This window comes from Misgurnus anguillicaudatus, chromosome 13 (assembly GCF_027580225.2).
Source record: "Misgurnus anguillicaudatus chromosome 13, ASM2758022v2, whole genome shotgun sequence".
NCBI lineage: Eukaryota > Metazoa > Chordata > Actinopteri > Cypriniformes > Cobitidae > Misgurnus > Misgurnus anguillicaudatus.
Window position 1 is genome coordinate 7,048,809 of NC_073349.2, and position 16,684 is coordinate 7,065,492.

Below are 16,684 nucleotides of genomic sequence, written 5' to 3' on the forward strand. Positions count from 1 at the left end.
CAGGTAACTGACAGGTTAAAAAGTGAATGGAGGCCTGCGATTGGTCGGCAGTGCGACACCTTCGGTGGGCGTGACCTGGGTGTGGCTCGCCACAGAAGTGCGAAAAATCCGCAGGACCGCTTCCAGAGTGAAGACGTGCAGAAGATAGCGAGACGGATTTGGGTGAACATCAGCGAAGATGGCGGACCCGCTTCGTTCGGCCAGGAGCACCAGCGCGACGGAGGACACGTCTCTTGTCCTCCCGTCCGACAAGAACAATTTCACCGGGAAGCAGCGAGTCATGCAGCAGGTGAACAGCATCAAGAGAAGCAAGTCAAAAATAGTCAGAAATGACACGGGGCAGTCACCAACATGTAAGTTTGCTGCTCATATGCACGAATTTCATTGCACTTTTTTGCTTTTAAAGCTAAAAGAGAGCGCACGTTAACTTTCCTGTGTGAGTCTGGCATCTTAAAACATTTTTTTATCAGCAGCAAGTTGAAGCAAGTCTGTGAGGTCGAGCTTTTATTTGTAATCAATATCACAAACGAACTCGAGGATTTTCGGGCAAACTCACAATGGGTGTGTCTTCCCAAAAATATTGTCCCGAAAATATGAGGCGGTGGTGCCAAAAATGTAATAAGGGCTTACAAAATGTTTTAAGACATACCCAAAATGATAGTAGGCTATTGGATCCAGTGATGAGAACTGACGCATTGCCTTAATGTGTCATCCAGTGCGGTCGCAGACTGTATTTTTTTAGGTTTTGGTGACACTCATCTAATGACTTAACCACTAACCATATAGACATACATAATAATTACACATACTTTAGTGTAAACTAGTTTTGGACACGTGACATTGCATTGTTTGACATGTACTGCATCAGTTTACAAATTACCACTAATGACCTACTAACCATTATATAATGTATTGCTGTTTGTAAACGGTTACTGTAAAAAGTAGGCTAATAGTGAACAGTAAATAGTAATTAGTTTCATTTAGTTATTTATTTAAAGAAAACATACTTGATAGACGCTGCCTCAAAAGCATCTCGAGTTTGACAATACAAGTGTTATTTAGTTTAACACTGTTTAATGAATACAACTAGTAAGGTGCGTATTGAAGGTGCATTGTTTATGGAGGTGGTCACTAGTGAACTGGATATAAACCTAATGTTAGTTACACTAAATCTTGCTTAGGCTAGCATTTTAAGCGTAGTTAATCTGCAGATAAGTTTGTTGTGATTAGGGATGGGACGGTATGAAAATTTCATATCATGAATATAGTGACCAAAGTTATCACAGTTATCAATATTATCATGGTTTTGTTAAAATGAGATGGAAATGTTCAAAATGAACTGATACACACAATGAAAACATTTTTAAAAAAGTTTTATTTTTGAAAATCACAATTTAATATTTCATGTCCCTGAAATTATTTCTGTGAAATAAAACGGTCTAATACACTGTAAAAAATACTTTGCTGACTTAAAATTTTTTGTTGAATCAACTCGGATTTACAAGTCATTCCAACTTACTATTATTTATCTTGATGAGAGATGATTTGGTATAACTACAGGTAAGTTGTTATAACTTATAAAATTAATATATATTTTATAAGTTGTGACAACTCATCTCTGTTGACACGACTTGTAAATCTGAGTTGATTTAACAAAAAATTTTAAGGCAGCAAAATATTTTTTACAATGTAAGTTTTCCGTGAATTATTACAATACATTATCCCTTAAATGCCTTCTTGTGCAAAAAACTATGTTGCATGTGCGCACCTGCATCAAACTGATTCTGGCTGGACAGGATTTACCGCGAGTTTCAAAATCATGGTAGTCAAACAAGGTTGTAATGATAATTACATTTTAAACGGTAATACTAACTAGGGCTGTCACGGTTATGAAATTTGGCTGACGGTTAATTGTCTAATACATTTTTTGCGATTATGACAATTAATTGTTTTAGTGTTTTGACGATTATGACGATTAATTGTCTGTTTTATGCTTTGACATTTAATTCTCATACATTTTTGTTTATTTATGAAATAATTTTCAAGTTTGTGATTATTTAAATTAAATATTTTGCAACGTTTACCTGGCAGTAAATATTAATACACATAACACATATTTTAAAGTAATCTGATCATGTCTCATTTATACAGGCACTGCAGCTCCCCCTTCTGTTTTTTAGAGAGATGTGCAATCATTGCGGTGATCTGAAATCATCGCGATGAGATCAAACAATCGCGATGAGGCATCATTGTGACAGCCCTAATACTACTAACCATCAGGACATTTTATTGTGGTTAATCGTGAAACCAGTAATTGTCCCATCCCTAGATAATGCAGGCATACAGCCAAGTAGTAGTGGGCAAAGATGAACTGCGATTAATCACATACAAAAAAAAGTTTTTGCATAATATATGAGTGTGTGCTGCTATATATATATATATATATCAACCCATTCTCACCAAATAGCGTACAAATGACACGCAGTGTGATTATCGTGCAATAGATACGCCAAATTCCGATTTTGCGTGCATATGATACGCCAGTCCTTCCCATTCACTTATATGGCAAATCGTTTCGTGTCGTTTTATTTATTGTTTTCTCATTTGTTTTCTGTTTTTATCCCTTTGTCGCTTTTCACGCCTGTTACATGTAAACTGTAGAGTTGTTCAACTTTTCCTGACTCTTAAAATGCCTTAATTAGAAACATTTAAAATGTAAAACGTTAAAATTGACGTTAAATGACAACGATGTTCATAGTGTGCCTGAAAGAATAGAAATAGTAAAAATAACTACATTATAAATTGTTGCATTGATTACAAATTTGCTTGTCTGTTTTTCCTGCAGCTCCATCATCTGCGACGGAATATAGTGAGCCTAAATTCCAGTTTTCCCCAACAAAAATGAATGGCTCTCTCTTCAGAAAGAGCTCGGCCAACATGAGCAGACGCCAGAGCAGAATGGTACGGACTTCACTTACAGTAGGCCCTGCAAAATCTTTCATTTATGCTGAAGGACATAGTTTAATGATCATGGTACACGCTGGTTCAACAGATTATAAAAAAAAATTGTTTCATAAAGTTGTTTGCACCGCATACTTCTGTTACTTCTTTTTTGATATGGTACTGTATAGTTCTTTTATTAGATCATGATTCAGAGTTTATAATAGTTTTATTCCTGATATGAGATAACCTCGATGATCTATGCAGCTGACAAATTTGACCCTTCGGAGGACACAGCCATGTGATTTTACAATGAGAGAGTTTGGTTTTATTCTCTGCATCGCTACCCTTGTTGTTTATACAACAACACTACAGCATACCTAAGAATTTCCAGTGTAAAGGAGTGTTACGCAACATTGATTGATTGATAACAAAGTGCCAAGTTTTAAAAAGTGACATGAATGTTAAACCCAGCTATCAGTGTGTTGTTTTCATAGTGATAGTGAATGTCTAATGGAAAGATGTTTGATCAGGTTCATTTATTATCAGTTTATTAAACATTGTGGTTTAACTCTGATCAGACATGCTTTTCCCAGAGTTTATTAGATTATGTCTTATTCTTAGTCTTAAATTATAAAGTATTCGTTTTATAAGAAATCATTGATCCTTACTAATATGTAAAACAACTCAAGCTAAAACTCAAGCAGAGCATTTTAAGAAACAAATCAGATTTTTCAAGAAATATTTTTTATTGAAAACTTTTTATTGAATTAGCTTTGATATAGCTATAATTTATTTTTACATTTTATTTAAGTAAACATTTAAATATAAGTGCTGGTAACTAATTAAATCTAAAACATCATACTTAGCTATTAGATGTAGGGAAGCACCTTCATATCACCTATTTAACATTGCATATTGGTTTTATAGCTCTGCAATCACAGTCATTTCAGTTCACAAGCGTCTGTTATTTGCATGCGTTTTGAAGTCCTGAAAGCTTAAACTTTTAAGGGGATTTTACAGTCACACACAGATTAAGTAATAAAGTTTTGTTTTGCATGCTATTGCTATAAAACTGCCAAATATACATAAGCAAAAATACCCAAGGTTCACATAAACGCAGTCAATTATGGGAATGTAAACATTCAGATGTGTATTAGTATATTGGAAAGGGCAATGTTAGGCAAGCTATTGATTTTTTCTTTAATTTTGATTATTTTATGGCGTAACCATTAAGTTTATTTAAAAATAATATTACATTTTAATAATAATGTCAGCTCAAAAAAATGCTATGGGTTAAATTAACCCAGAAAATGTTTATATTTGATCCAGCATTTTGGTTTAAAACAACCCAGCATAGGTTTATTGAGGAGCTCAGATGCAAAAGCCGCTAAACTCACCTCCGTCAAAAATGAAATGATGATATTAACCGAATGGTATCGTCAGGTATTATACGTTCATCAAATAGTTTCGCTTCAAATCCACTTAATCCCAGCCTCGGGTCATTCAGAAACAACGGTTTGTTGGCCCAAACCTTTAAGAGTCTGATAAAAACATGTCAAATGCTTGTTAACCCAACGGGTTGAGTTTGTCCTTTTAATTGAAACTAGTCATTCTTTTATTTCATTCTAACCTATATTGTTTTTAGCTGAGAATGAAAAAAAATATTCCCATAATATGAGAAAATATATCAATATAAACACACACACACACACACACACACACACACTTTAATATGCTGTTAAACTCCAACTCAATGTACAGCCAGAAATTAAGCTTTTGTTTTTTGCACAGGCCTACTAAAGGGTTAATGGGGCCACATGGTGATTAAAGGACAAGTTCGGTATTTTACACTTAAAGCGCTGTTTTCAGATTGTTTATGATGAAATAGAACAGTTTTGACTGAAATTTGGAAATATGATGCTGGCCCGAGAATTTTCTGGTGTTTTTTCTATCACCTCCCACCTCTACAATGGGTGCACTGGAACAATTCCTTCCAAAATGCACCAAACTTTCGTCTACAAAGTCGTGAAACTCATTGTGTGGTCAGGGGCGTTCAACGATATGCTCACACAAAAATCGCCGCAAAAGATGCCTTCCAACAGGTGTTTTAGCATTCGTTGTAAACTTGTGGACCTATTTTTCCAAACACCTCACACCCGTACATTCTTTTGCTGAGAGCTTGAATAATAAACACTCCAGCCCAGTTGGTGGCGCTAATCCACCCTTGCCAAATGCAAGAATAGAAACAAAGTTCCCTGCGCGGAGTAATACCTCACAGTACATCTAATACAAGTCAATGGAGTTGGACAAAAACTACGATAAAACCTGTTGGAAAGCATATTTTGCAGCGATTTTTGTGTGAGCATCTCAGTGAACACCCCTGACCACTCGGTGAGTTTCACGTCTTTGTAAACTAAAGTTTAATGCATTTTAGGAAGGATTGTTCCAGTGCACCTATGCACCCATTGTAGAGGTGGGAGGGGAAACAACAAACACCTGCAAATTCTCGGGCCAGCATCATATGTCCAAATTTCAGTCAAAACCGTTCTATTTCATTATAAACAATCTGAAAACAGGGCTTTAAGTGTAAAATAAAGCAATAAACCCCAAGAAGCAGTGGGCTACCAGTGCACCCCACAACAGCCAAGGGGCGTTGTTAGGCACGACGCGAAGCGGAGTGCCCAAAACCCCCTTAGCCGTTATAAAATGCACTGGTAACCCACTGCTTCGCGGGGCTTATTGCGTTTATAAAACGGTTGCTTCAAATTATGTATAGCAGGATTTCATATAATAAAACACAGCAAATAAGTTGTAATTATATTAGTACAGATATTAGTCTTCCGCCAAACAAAGTAGTTCCTCAGACTCAAGTGTGTCTGCAACAGAGCGGTTCCCAAGCAAAACAGACGGAGCAAAGACACAATGAAAATATGATTCATTAAGACTGTGGTGTTTATTTTCATAAATTAACATTCATCTAATTTATACATTAACATTTATACCGTGCAACTGTTGACGTGTGGATCAAATATGCTTGGAAGCATGCTTAACACTCCCTGCCAGCATTTTTTAAAAGAGTTGCCACCCAGCTTTAGTTAAACATTAATGCCTTCCAGAAAAATGTTCTTCTTTAGATATATAAACATACAATATATCAAATGAAAGAACAGACCCTCTGCTTTCAAACAACAAAATAAAAACGTTTCACCCTACCTTCAATTGTTCTTTTATCCTCTCAAATTTTGAGCAAAATGTTGGGATAATTCCATTTCTGTGAATGACTTTTGTTAGAGATCCGATTCAGATCGCTGATCAAAAAATACACTTGAGTTTTAAAGTGTTGAGTGAAAGCATCAGTGTTTATGTTGTTGTGTAAGATCGCCACCCAGTGGATAATATACGGTACAACTACTCCTCACGGAAGCATTAATCAAGAAGAAAACTCAACAATATTTATTGACACTTATCTGGATATCGCCATTAATTGTTCAATTGTTGAGGATTATAATTAATACAATATAATATAATTAGCCCACCCAATAAATCAAAATTGACAACAAAATCCGACATTTTGACAGTTATTTTCTACAGTACACAACAACAGTGGCGCAGTGATACAAGCTATGTAATACGGTTTGAGCCGTGGGTTTACTGGTGAGTTTTATCACAGCTGAGAACGCGTTTCAACCAATCAGAATGAAGAACCAGAACTGGCCGTTTTATAATACCCAACTTGTCTTTTAACGCACTGTCCACACATCGTACGTGAATGTACAGAAGAGATATAATTTCTGCGTCAACAGCCTGTGCAGTGGTATGCAAACCCACGCTGACTGACAAGGGAAAACATACTGTCACACCAAGCAGACCATTTGATGGTCCTCCAGCTTTTTGCAGTTGCAAATATTTTGTATGCTTTGCATATTTACGAATAAACATTGCAGAACATTGAATTGTGGCGAAATGCATTCATTTGCATAAATGTGGTACCAATATGTACCTTTTGAGATACTAATCGGCTCTTTAGGTGTACTTTTTGGGTGTACAGTGACAGCTATAGGGACCATTTTTTGACCATTTTCTCTGACAGTGTATAAAGAAGAATTATGTGTTTAATTAAGAAAATGTTATGGACCTCTGAAAGCCTTGGTTTTAAAAGTGCCTTCCAGCAAAAATTTGTACAGCAAGTCTTTTCTTGCAGATTGTACGTTTGTGTTAGTTAATTTTTCTTAAAATTGTTTCTTATGGATGAAAAGACCTCAGGTGGCCTTTAATAGTTGCATTGTTTCAGGAGCTTGGCCTGTGAGCGGGACACAAATACCCAAATTATTACCAGTCCACTGTTTCTTAAAGGAATAGTCTTCCCTTTTGCCATATTAAACTATGTTATAACCTCAACTTAGACGAATTAATACATATCTATCTTTTTTCAATGCATGCACTGTACAACGCGTGGTGAATGTGTTAGCATTTAGCCTAGCCCCATTCATTCCTATGGTACCAAACAGGGAAGCCACCAAACACTTCTGTGTTTTCCCTATTTTAAGACTGTTACATGAGGAGTTATACCAGTAAGTATGGTGCCACAAAATAAAACTTTTTTTGGTACCATAGGAATGAATGCGGCTAGGCTAAATGCTAACACATTCACAACGCGCTGTACATTGCACGCATTGAAAAAAGATAGGTATGTATTAATTCATCTAGGTTGAGGTAATAACATAGTTTAATATGGCAAAAGGGTGGACTATTCCTTTAAGTTATATAGCATCTGCTTAACATTTTCTGCTAACGTGGCTAGTTTAGACCAATTCAGTTACATTTCAGATTTATTTCACAATTTTGCATGGTTGCAAAGCAGCTACTGTTAGAGAACAAACGGTAGAGACATACAAAATAAAAAGTAAGGAAAAAACAAATCATGAAAAACTTGAAAATTAGGATATATATAAGACATGGTGTTATTGCGAATCTTTCATAAGATATACATCAGCGTAAAAAATGTCTGTAGGATTGCAAGCAGACCACTAAATTCTTACCACTAACAGCAAATTTGTGTCTTAACATGTGATCATATCTCATAGTATGTGAAATAAAGAGAACAAATTTAAATCACGATGCACACTGATAGATCATAAAGTTACATAAGAATTTAAAATAGCAATTTAAAGGAAATAAATGTAATTTCATAAAAATTCAAATCAGTTTACAAAGGGATTAAAGTGTAGTCAGTGTGAAGCAGCAAAGTGCTCATTCAGTAAAAGCAGAGTAAAAGGAAAACACCACAGTTTTTCAATATTTTACTATGTTCTTCCCTCAACTTAGACAAATGAATACAAACTTATCTTTTTTCAATGCATACACTTAATCTTTGTACAGCGTGTCATGAATATGTTAGCATTTAGCATAGCCCCATTCATTCCTTAGGATCCAAACACTTCCATGTTTTCCCTATTTAAAGACTCAGGTGGCATTTAGCACTTAGTTTGCAGCACTTCGACCTCGGTACGCAGTAACATCATCACTCCTGACTATTCCCACTCTTGCTCAAACTTCCCTCAATATTACTGCACGCGAAACTAAGTGCTTCCGCCATACAATATACTTCTCATTTTTAGCACTTAAAAAAATTGTCTTTTTTATTTTGTTCCTCCATACTTACTCGTGTAACTACTCATGTAACAGTCTTTAAATAGGGAAACATGGACGTGTTTGGTGGCTTCTAAATTCATCCCTGTTTGGATCCTAAGGAATGATTGGGGCTAGGCTAAATGCTATTCATGACGTGCTGTACAAAGAATGTATTAATTTGTCTAAGAACATAGTAAAATATAAAAAACGGTGGTGTTTTCCTTTAAACAGATGTGTTTTTAATGTAGATTTAAAAGTGTTTACTGTTGAAGCACATTTGATCTCTTCTGTAAGCTGATTCCAGCTATGGGTGGCATAATAGCTAAATGCAGCTTCACTTTCTGTTTTAAGTGAACTGGTTTAACCCTTGGTATTTCTCACTGATTTGATCCTAATGATCTGAGTAATCTGTAAGGTTTATTTTCAGTTAGCATGTCTGCAATGTATTTATGTCCTAAGCCATTGAGTGATTTATAAACAAGTAGTAACACTTTAAAAAAATTTCTAAATGTAACTAGAAGCCACTTTCTTAAAAAAATCCTGATAATTTACTCACCTCCATGTCATCCAAGATGTTAATGTCTTTCTTTGTTCAGTCGAGAAAAGTTTTTTGTGGAAAAAATCCATGATTTTTCTCTATTTAGTGACCTCAACAGTTCACAGTTTCAATGCAGCTTCAAAGGGCTCTAAACGATCCCAACCGAGTAGGGGTGCAATGGTTCTGGGTAAAGAATAGTACCACCCCGTTTTCCTCCCACTGTTTGGCACGAACGTGCATCACGGTGCATCGTGTTTGATTCGACCACGCATTTCTAATATAGCTAAAAACAACGCATAGAACCGCTAATGTATGGTTCTGAATAAGCTCTGCGTGTGTTTACGTGAGAGTACCTCTCCAATCAACTCGAAGTATGCAAATCTGTTGCCAACCTCATAGTTCCTCCTCACGTGTTGGTGTGTGTACGTGTGTTGCGGACCATTTAGCGCGGCAAGATCATTTAAGTCTACTGTAGAAAGAAAACGTGGACAAAACTGTGAAATTTGCTTGGTGCGGGTGCCGTATTCTCAAGGCAATGCATAGATATATACACTAGATGTCACCTTGGGGTTCTAAGCATGCGTCAAAACCGCCGCCATCTTGAAACAGGGGTCTTGTCATAGGAAGTAGCCATAGATATGTACACTAGATGTCGCCTTGGCTACGGCAGTTCATTGGACCGAATGCGTCAAACAGAGCCGCCATCTTGAAACAGGGTAATCCCGCATCAGCGTCATTGTAGGCAATCGTGTAACAGAAATAAAACCACCATAAATCGTCATGAACACGATTTTCTTGGTTTTCGTTGGGTTCGTTTCAACAATCAGATATGTATTTAGCATTTAGTACAGGTAAAAAAAAAAGTTTAGATTTTATGAAAATGTACTTTTTCTAACTGTAATGCATAGTGCTAGTAGCCCTTTCATCCATGCGCAGCACAAAAGTCCGCCATCGTTCATGAATTCGAAGTACAGGCGGAGATAGCAGCTTTACCTAGATACTTCCTATGACAAGACTCCTGTTCTAAGATGGCCGCGGTTTTGACGCATGCTCAGAGCCCCAAGGCGACATCTATCTATGGGAAGTAGCTAGGTAAAGCTGCTATCTCCGCCTGTACTTCGAATTCATGGATAATGCCGGACTTTTGTGCTGCGTATGGATGTTAGGCCTACTAGAACTCTGCATTATAGTTAGAAAACGTAGATTTTCATAATATCAAAACTTTAGTTTTTTTCTGGACTCAATGCTAAATACATGTCTGACTGTTGAAACGAACCGAAGGAAAACCAAGAAAATCGCATTCATGACGATTTTATTTCCGTTACACCATTGCCTACAATGACGCTGATGCGGGATTCCCCTGTTTCAAGATGGCGGCTCTAGCTGACGCATTCAGTCCAATGAACTGCCGTAGCCAAGGTGACATCTAGTGTACATATCTATGAAGGCAATGCATCTAATATGACGAGTTGCTTGCGCCGTCATCACCAGGGTGTTGTTGATAGCACGCGGTCGCAGCTGAGACGAAACAGCACACATTGCCTTCTGTGTTTAAATGTTAACAAACCGATTTTCTTGCGAAAAACTTGAAGATGGTTAAAAACTGCTTAGGTTTTTATTTTTGTAAAGAAGCCTGTTGTGACCAAAGTGTTGGGTAAAGAAATGTATTTTCTTTGAATTTGAAAGTAGCCTTTTTGTCCCCGTAAACAAACACACACCGAACGTACCGAAACCGTGACCCCAAAACCATGACAAACACCGAACCATGAGTAATTTGAACCGTTGCACCCCTACAACTGAGACATAAGGGTCTTATCTAGCGAAACGATTGTCGTGTTCTGCCAAAAAAAAGTACTTCTTGTCTTGCACTAGCCGTGTGGCGCACCAGCGTGACCTTACATATTACGTAATAACGTCGAAAGGTCACACATTAGTTATGTAAAACGCACACTTGCGGACCATTTTAAACAATAAAGTGACACGAAAACAATTATTATCAATTAATATCAAGTTGTATTAGTATCAAACAACGTCAGAACGCTCCTCTTTCTCCACACTTGTAAAAACTGGGGTGGTAGTTTCGCATACGTCATGCGTGACCTTTTGAGTTGATTATGTAATGTGTAAGGTCATGATGGCGCTTCACACTGATGAGAAGCAAGACGAGAAGTTTGGCAATCGTTTGGCTAGATAAGACCCTTATGCCTCGGTTGGGATCGTTTAGAGCTGCATTGAAACTGTAAACTGTTGAGGTCCATTAAAGTCCACTATATCGAAAAAAATCCTGAAATGTTTTCCTCAAACAATTTTATTTGCTCTGGAAAACTCTGTTTAGGTCAGACCCTAAAAATACTGATTTTTGACTTTGTTTTGTCTATTTAGACCCCTAAAATCAAGGTATGTGTTTCCAAATTTAATAACTTTAGGAAGTTTTGGTGCATCCAACTGTTAATTTCATCAATGTACTGGCATAGGGAGTCAATGGGGTTGTAGTCATTGGGTAATAGGGCTAAGTACTGTATATCTGGGTGTCATCTACATAGCTGTGGTAAACAATTTGTTTCTTTTTCATTATTTGCCCTTTTTACAATTATAGTAGGTGACAGTGCTACCCACCTTATTACTAAAAGCAACATTAGGTGGCCACCTCACATGTCCAGATGTCCACTTCAAGATTTGGATTGTAGTAACAGCAGTGCACGGCAGAAGAAATTTGTTTTATATAGTCTTTATAATTTGAATGTTTGAATGTTAAATTGAAATCTTTACTTCAGAAAATCTTTAGTGCTTTAAATGTTGTTTTAATGATCTCAACAGCCGATGATTCACCAAAGAAATATTACATGGTGGATACAATACTGTAGTTTAATTCTATGCAAGATCATTGCTTTAAATAGAAAGGGGAAATGTCTTACCGTTCAAAAGTTAATAAGTTATATGGTCAGTTTTTGGCTGGTTATGGTTCAGTGATTTTTTCTTTACATTTAAGTTTTGGTTATTACCCTGCTACACAGCTTTATCAGACCAGACCTATGCTCTGTCCCAATCGAGAACTTTAGATGCATCAGATTAAATGCACTTTTCTCATTTTTCCCTCAGAATGGCCATAGCGAATCTGTGCGCAAAACCGTGAGAAGACAGATTCAGAGCACCAGCCAGTTTGAATCTCAAATGCAGATGCAGACAGCATTCAATGGCATAAAGCCCAGTGGCAGCGATCCCACCTTAAATCACGCCGCCACCGTAATGAGGGGCAACCTATCACGTGCCGCAACCTATCATGTGAAATCTGCCAGCTCATCACAGTCGATGACGAAACCCAGGAGCAAATCAGAAGCGTTGAGGTAAGCGTTCAAAAAATGCCTATGAGGAAAAACATCTTGGCTCCGTCTAAGTTCACATAATTATACTATGTACTAAAAGCGTCATTGCCAATAGGGAAAGCCTGTACTTTGTTGCAGTGAGAAAAGTGTAACCAGCTTATGCTTTAGCAACTGTCTATGAAATGTGATAACCTGTTAGGTCTATTTAAAATCTAGTGTGGCAGATTTTGTAATGTTTCCAACAAGATTTTGTGAGACTGTTGGTGGTGGACCTCTTTGCTAGCTGACATCATTCACATATTCATGGAGTCACAATATTTGCATGTCTGTCTTACAGATATTTTGCATCTCGTACTGTATTGTAATACATCTGAATGTCCAAAAAAGCTGTTCTCATTTCCATTTTCTGTTCTCAAACAATCAAAAGCAAGGATGAAATAGTGACTAAACTTGACTCATTAATAATGTTACTACATGTTACTTAGCAGTCACTTTCACTGAACTGCTACAATCCTGATTTATAACCAGTTATGTCATCTGACAAAATTACCTACACGTTTCGGAGCAGCTATTTTTATTTTGTCTACGTTACTTCCCTATTTGTTTCTCTTACAGCCTCTGTCTGTGTAACACATGATGCACATATTTACAGACAAGCTGTGTTCATGTTCATATGTTTAAACAGTCAAATTAAATTGTCTACATTTTAAACAAAGGAGGAGCAGACAATATACAGTGACAATGTCGAATTTGATGAAAAAGGTGCAAGAAATGTCTGTTTTTTAATTTAAACTGCAAGTAATCGCAAGTGAAATTTACCCAAGTTTTACATGGCATTGACAACACTTTTAGTTTGCAGTTCTGTTTTAGTAATATTATTGACAACATTTGGTGAATTTGCAATAAAAATCGCATTTTATACCCGAACCCTAAAACTGTGGTTGTCACTTAAAGTTGCCAAGTAACAACATTCATGTATCCCAACCTGATCTGGTGCGACACAGGGCTACTGCAAGACGAGAAGTTGTACTTTTTTGGCAAAAAACTACGATAGTTTCGGTAGATAAGACCCTTATGCCTCGGTTGTAGGGGTGCAAAGGTTAAAATTACTCATGGTTCGGTGTTTGTTGTGGTTTTAGGGTCACGGTTTCAGTACAATCTGATCTCCATCATGGAATATTTAGCTAATTTTTCCGTGGCCCTACCACGGACTTTCTTTTCCGTGGCATTCTCACGTATTGGTTACTCAACTGTTTTGTCCTATTTTCTTACCATTGTCGCTTCGGTTTAGGGTTAGATTTGCATAAAATGACATCCTTACCCAAACCCAACTCTTAACCCCAACGCCAGGCGACAATTGTTTAAAGTTTAGAAAATATAAAAAAACAAATCAGAAAAAATAGTATAAACCAATACTTAAAGTGACATACTAACGCAAACACCAAATCTAGCCCTAAACCCAAGTGACAATGACTTGAAAATAGGAAAAAGCAGTTGAGTCTTTTCCTGGGCATTCTCACGGATTGGTTTAAGTCCGTGGTAGGGCCACGAAAAAATGCGGAGATCCGTGAGAATGCCACAGGAACAGGAGCAAAAAATTCTGCGACTATCCCACGGAACTTTGTGAGATCACGTTGCGTATCTACACAAGCAGTTGTTCAAGCAAATTGGCTTTGGGAGACTTTTATCTTGAATACTATTTATAAGGCTGGCTTTACACTGCAAGTCTTGATGCCCAATTCTGATTTGTGCCCTGCATCTGATTTTTTGGACGACCCGCTTACATCATCTTTTAAAAGCGACTTGTATCTGATATCTGCATTTACACTAAACACTTGGCAAACAATTCAGGACACCTTAAACCACAGATAAAGTAAAATGTCACGATATGCAATACACAGACGATTATAAGAAGATTATAAAGATAATAAATTTTTCTGTAGCAAAATGTACAACTTCAACATTACTCCACTAAATGGAGCTGTCGACCTCCATTGCGCTGCTAAGAAGAGTCATGTGATCGCGGGTGGTGTCCACCTGAGTTATTTGCCAGCGTCGCATTTTCAGTGACGCATGACACATCTTGATGGGAATATCTGATGTGTCCGCTTACATTGCGGACGCGAATGCATGTATCTGATTCATATCCGATTGATTTCCACACATGAATATGGCCTGAGACCAATCAGATCATATTGAAATATATGCGCTTTTTTGCCTTCGTACACGTTTGCGGAATTGAGTCACTTTTAACATGCAGTTTATACAGGCAATAGTAGGCATTCACATTTGCATGTCACTTCTTCACAATTCAGTTTCTCTTTGTATGTGACATTAATTGTGTTCCATGTATTTTTTGATAATATTTCTATTAGCATTCTTTAGGGCTTTACACACTTGAAATAGTTAATCACAAATTTTTCTAAACCCCAGGTAAATGCAATCCTTGGTTTCACACTGCTCCTTCCTAATCGGATGTTACACACTGTACATTACAAAATCCTGGGTTATCGTGTTGTGCATTTTGCATATTTACAGTAACGACTGGAAAAATACAGCAGCATCCAACAGTGAAGTCACTGTGACTTTACACAGACTCTGTTCAGTTCTGTTTTTAACCATTAACTATTTAACCCCATTGTTTCACTACACACATTCTGCCCGCAATGCAGTTTTAACACGGTTTCTAAATTATAAGTGTGAAAAGTTTGACAAACTCATTGATGTCATTAAATCTCTTTGTTCTCCATTTAGTACAAATGATCTCACAGCAGCTTTTGCTGGCATGACTCTGAAGGAAGCGGTGGAGTGCCTCAAACACTCAGACGACATATATCAGTTGCGTGGAGCATCATTCATACAGCATCACACCTTCACAGAGGACAGTGCCAAAAATGAGGTCAGTTGAAATGTACAAAAATTACAAAAACTACCTCCATATATATGGAGGAATCGCAAACAACTTTGTCCCGGTCCGCAAACAATGGCCCTGTCCCAAATGGCGCACTTCATGTGGACTTTCGGTCTCATGGCCTTAAATTGCGCGTGCTCGTTTGGTCTACGAGTCCGTAGGGTGTCCCATCTGTCATTTTCACGCTCCGAAGTGTGCTCATCAGCACCCCCTTTGCACCCTTGATGCGGTCTTCAGCGAAGTCCACACTGCTCCACTCCAGTTTTAGACACGCACTCACAAACTTCCCTAAACACTTTCCCTCGGGGGAATCCCTGTCACCATTTTGAAGTGCGTTCCACTTTGTCAAGTGAACAGGGGAAGTTTATATGGACAGACCCTCGCTCCCTTGTTTTTGACGGAGAGAGCGAGCCTACTTCATATGTACACTTCAGGCAGCTGTCCCGGTTTAAGGCCACGAGACCGAAAGTCCACATGAAGTGCGCCATTTGGGACAGGGCCATAGTTTGCGGACCGTGACAAAGTTGCGGTCCGCATTACTTTGTCCTGGTCCGCAAACTATGGCCCTGTCCCAAATGGAGCACTTCATGTGGACTTTCGGTGTCGTGGCCTTAAATTGCGCGTGTTCTTTTAGTCTACAGGTCCGTAGGGTGTCCCATCTGTCATTTTCACGCTCCGAAGTGTGAGCATTAGCACCCTCTTTGCACACTTGATGCGGTCTTCAGCGAAGTCCACACTGCAGCAGGCTTCATGCACTTAACCAACCCAGAAGTCCTTGCAAAAGAGCAATCAGACCAATCAGACGATGGAAAGGAGGAGTTCACACTGATAGGCAACTTTTCTTTCTGGTTCCGGCGTGATGCATGAGTCTGTCCCAAAATACAACTCCGGTGAGCCCTCTTGCCTGTGTTCCAGTTTGTTTTTTATGACCTTCCCTTGCTAACTTTCCTCATTCCCATTCACTTGGATGTACGTCATTGCTTACATTGTACGAGTGCCCACTACAGCTGGAACACTTGAAGTAGGTTCAAATGGATTGCCCTAAGCCCTTGATCACACAGAAAGTGGAGACCGTCCCCGCCATGAATTGAAACGTGCAAAGTGCGAGTTGCTGAAGTGACGTCACAATCGTGTTGCTTTGTGGTATATGGAGCTGCCTGAAGTGTACATATGAAGTAGACTCGCTCTCTCGGTCAAAAACAAGGGAGCGAGGGTCTGTCCATATAAACTTCCCTTGTGACAGGGATTCCCTCGAGGGGAAGTGTTTTGGGGAAGTTTGCGAGTGTGTGTCTAAAACTGGAGTGGAATGCAGCCTTGGACTCGCGTCAAGGGTCCCTA

At 38.1% G+C, this 16,684-nt stretch overlaps 1 protein-coding gene across 1 annotated transcript in view; it reads left to right on the plus strand.

The window, feature by feature from the left end:
* The first annotated feature begins 3 nt into the window (after positions 1 to 3).
* The window catches only part of pkp1a (plakophilin 1a), a 39,406-nt gene continuing 22,725 nt past the window's right edge, over positions 4 to 16,684 (plus strand). Inside the window, 4 exon segments of the mRNA XM_055188242.2 lie at positions 4 to 353; positions 2,846 to 2,961; positions 12,212 to 12,456; positions 15,190 to 15,334. Coding sequence (XP_055044217.2) covers positions 179 to 353; positions 2,846 to 2,961; positions 12,212 to 12,456; positions 15,190 to 15,334 — 681 coding nt within the window. The 5' untranslated portion in view covers positions 4 to 178.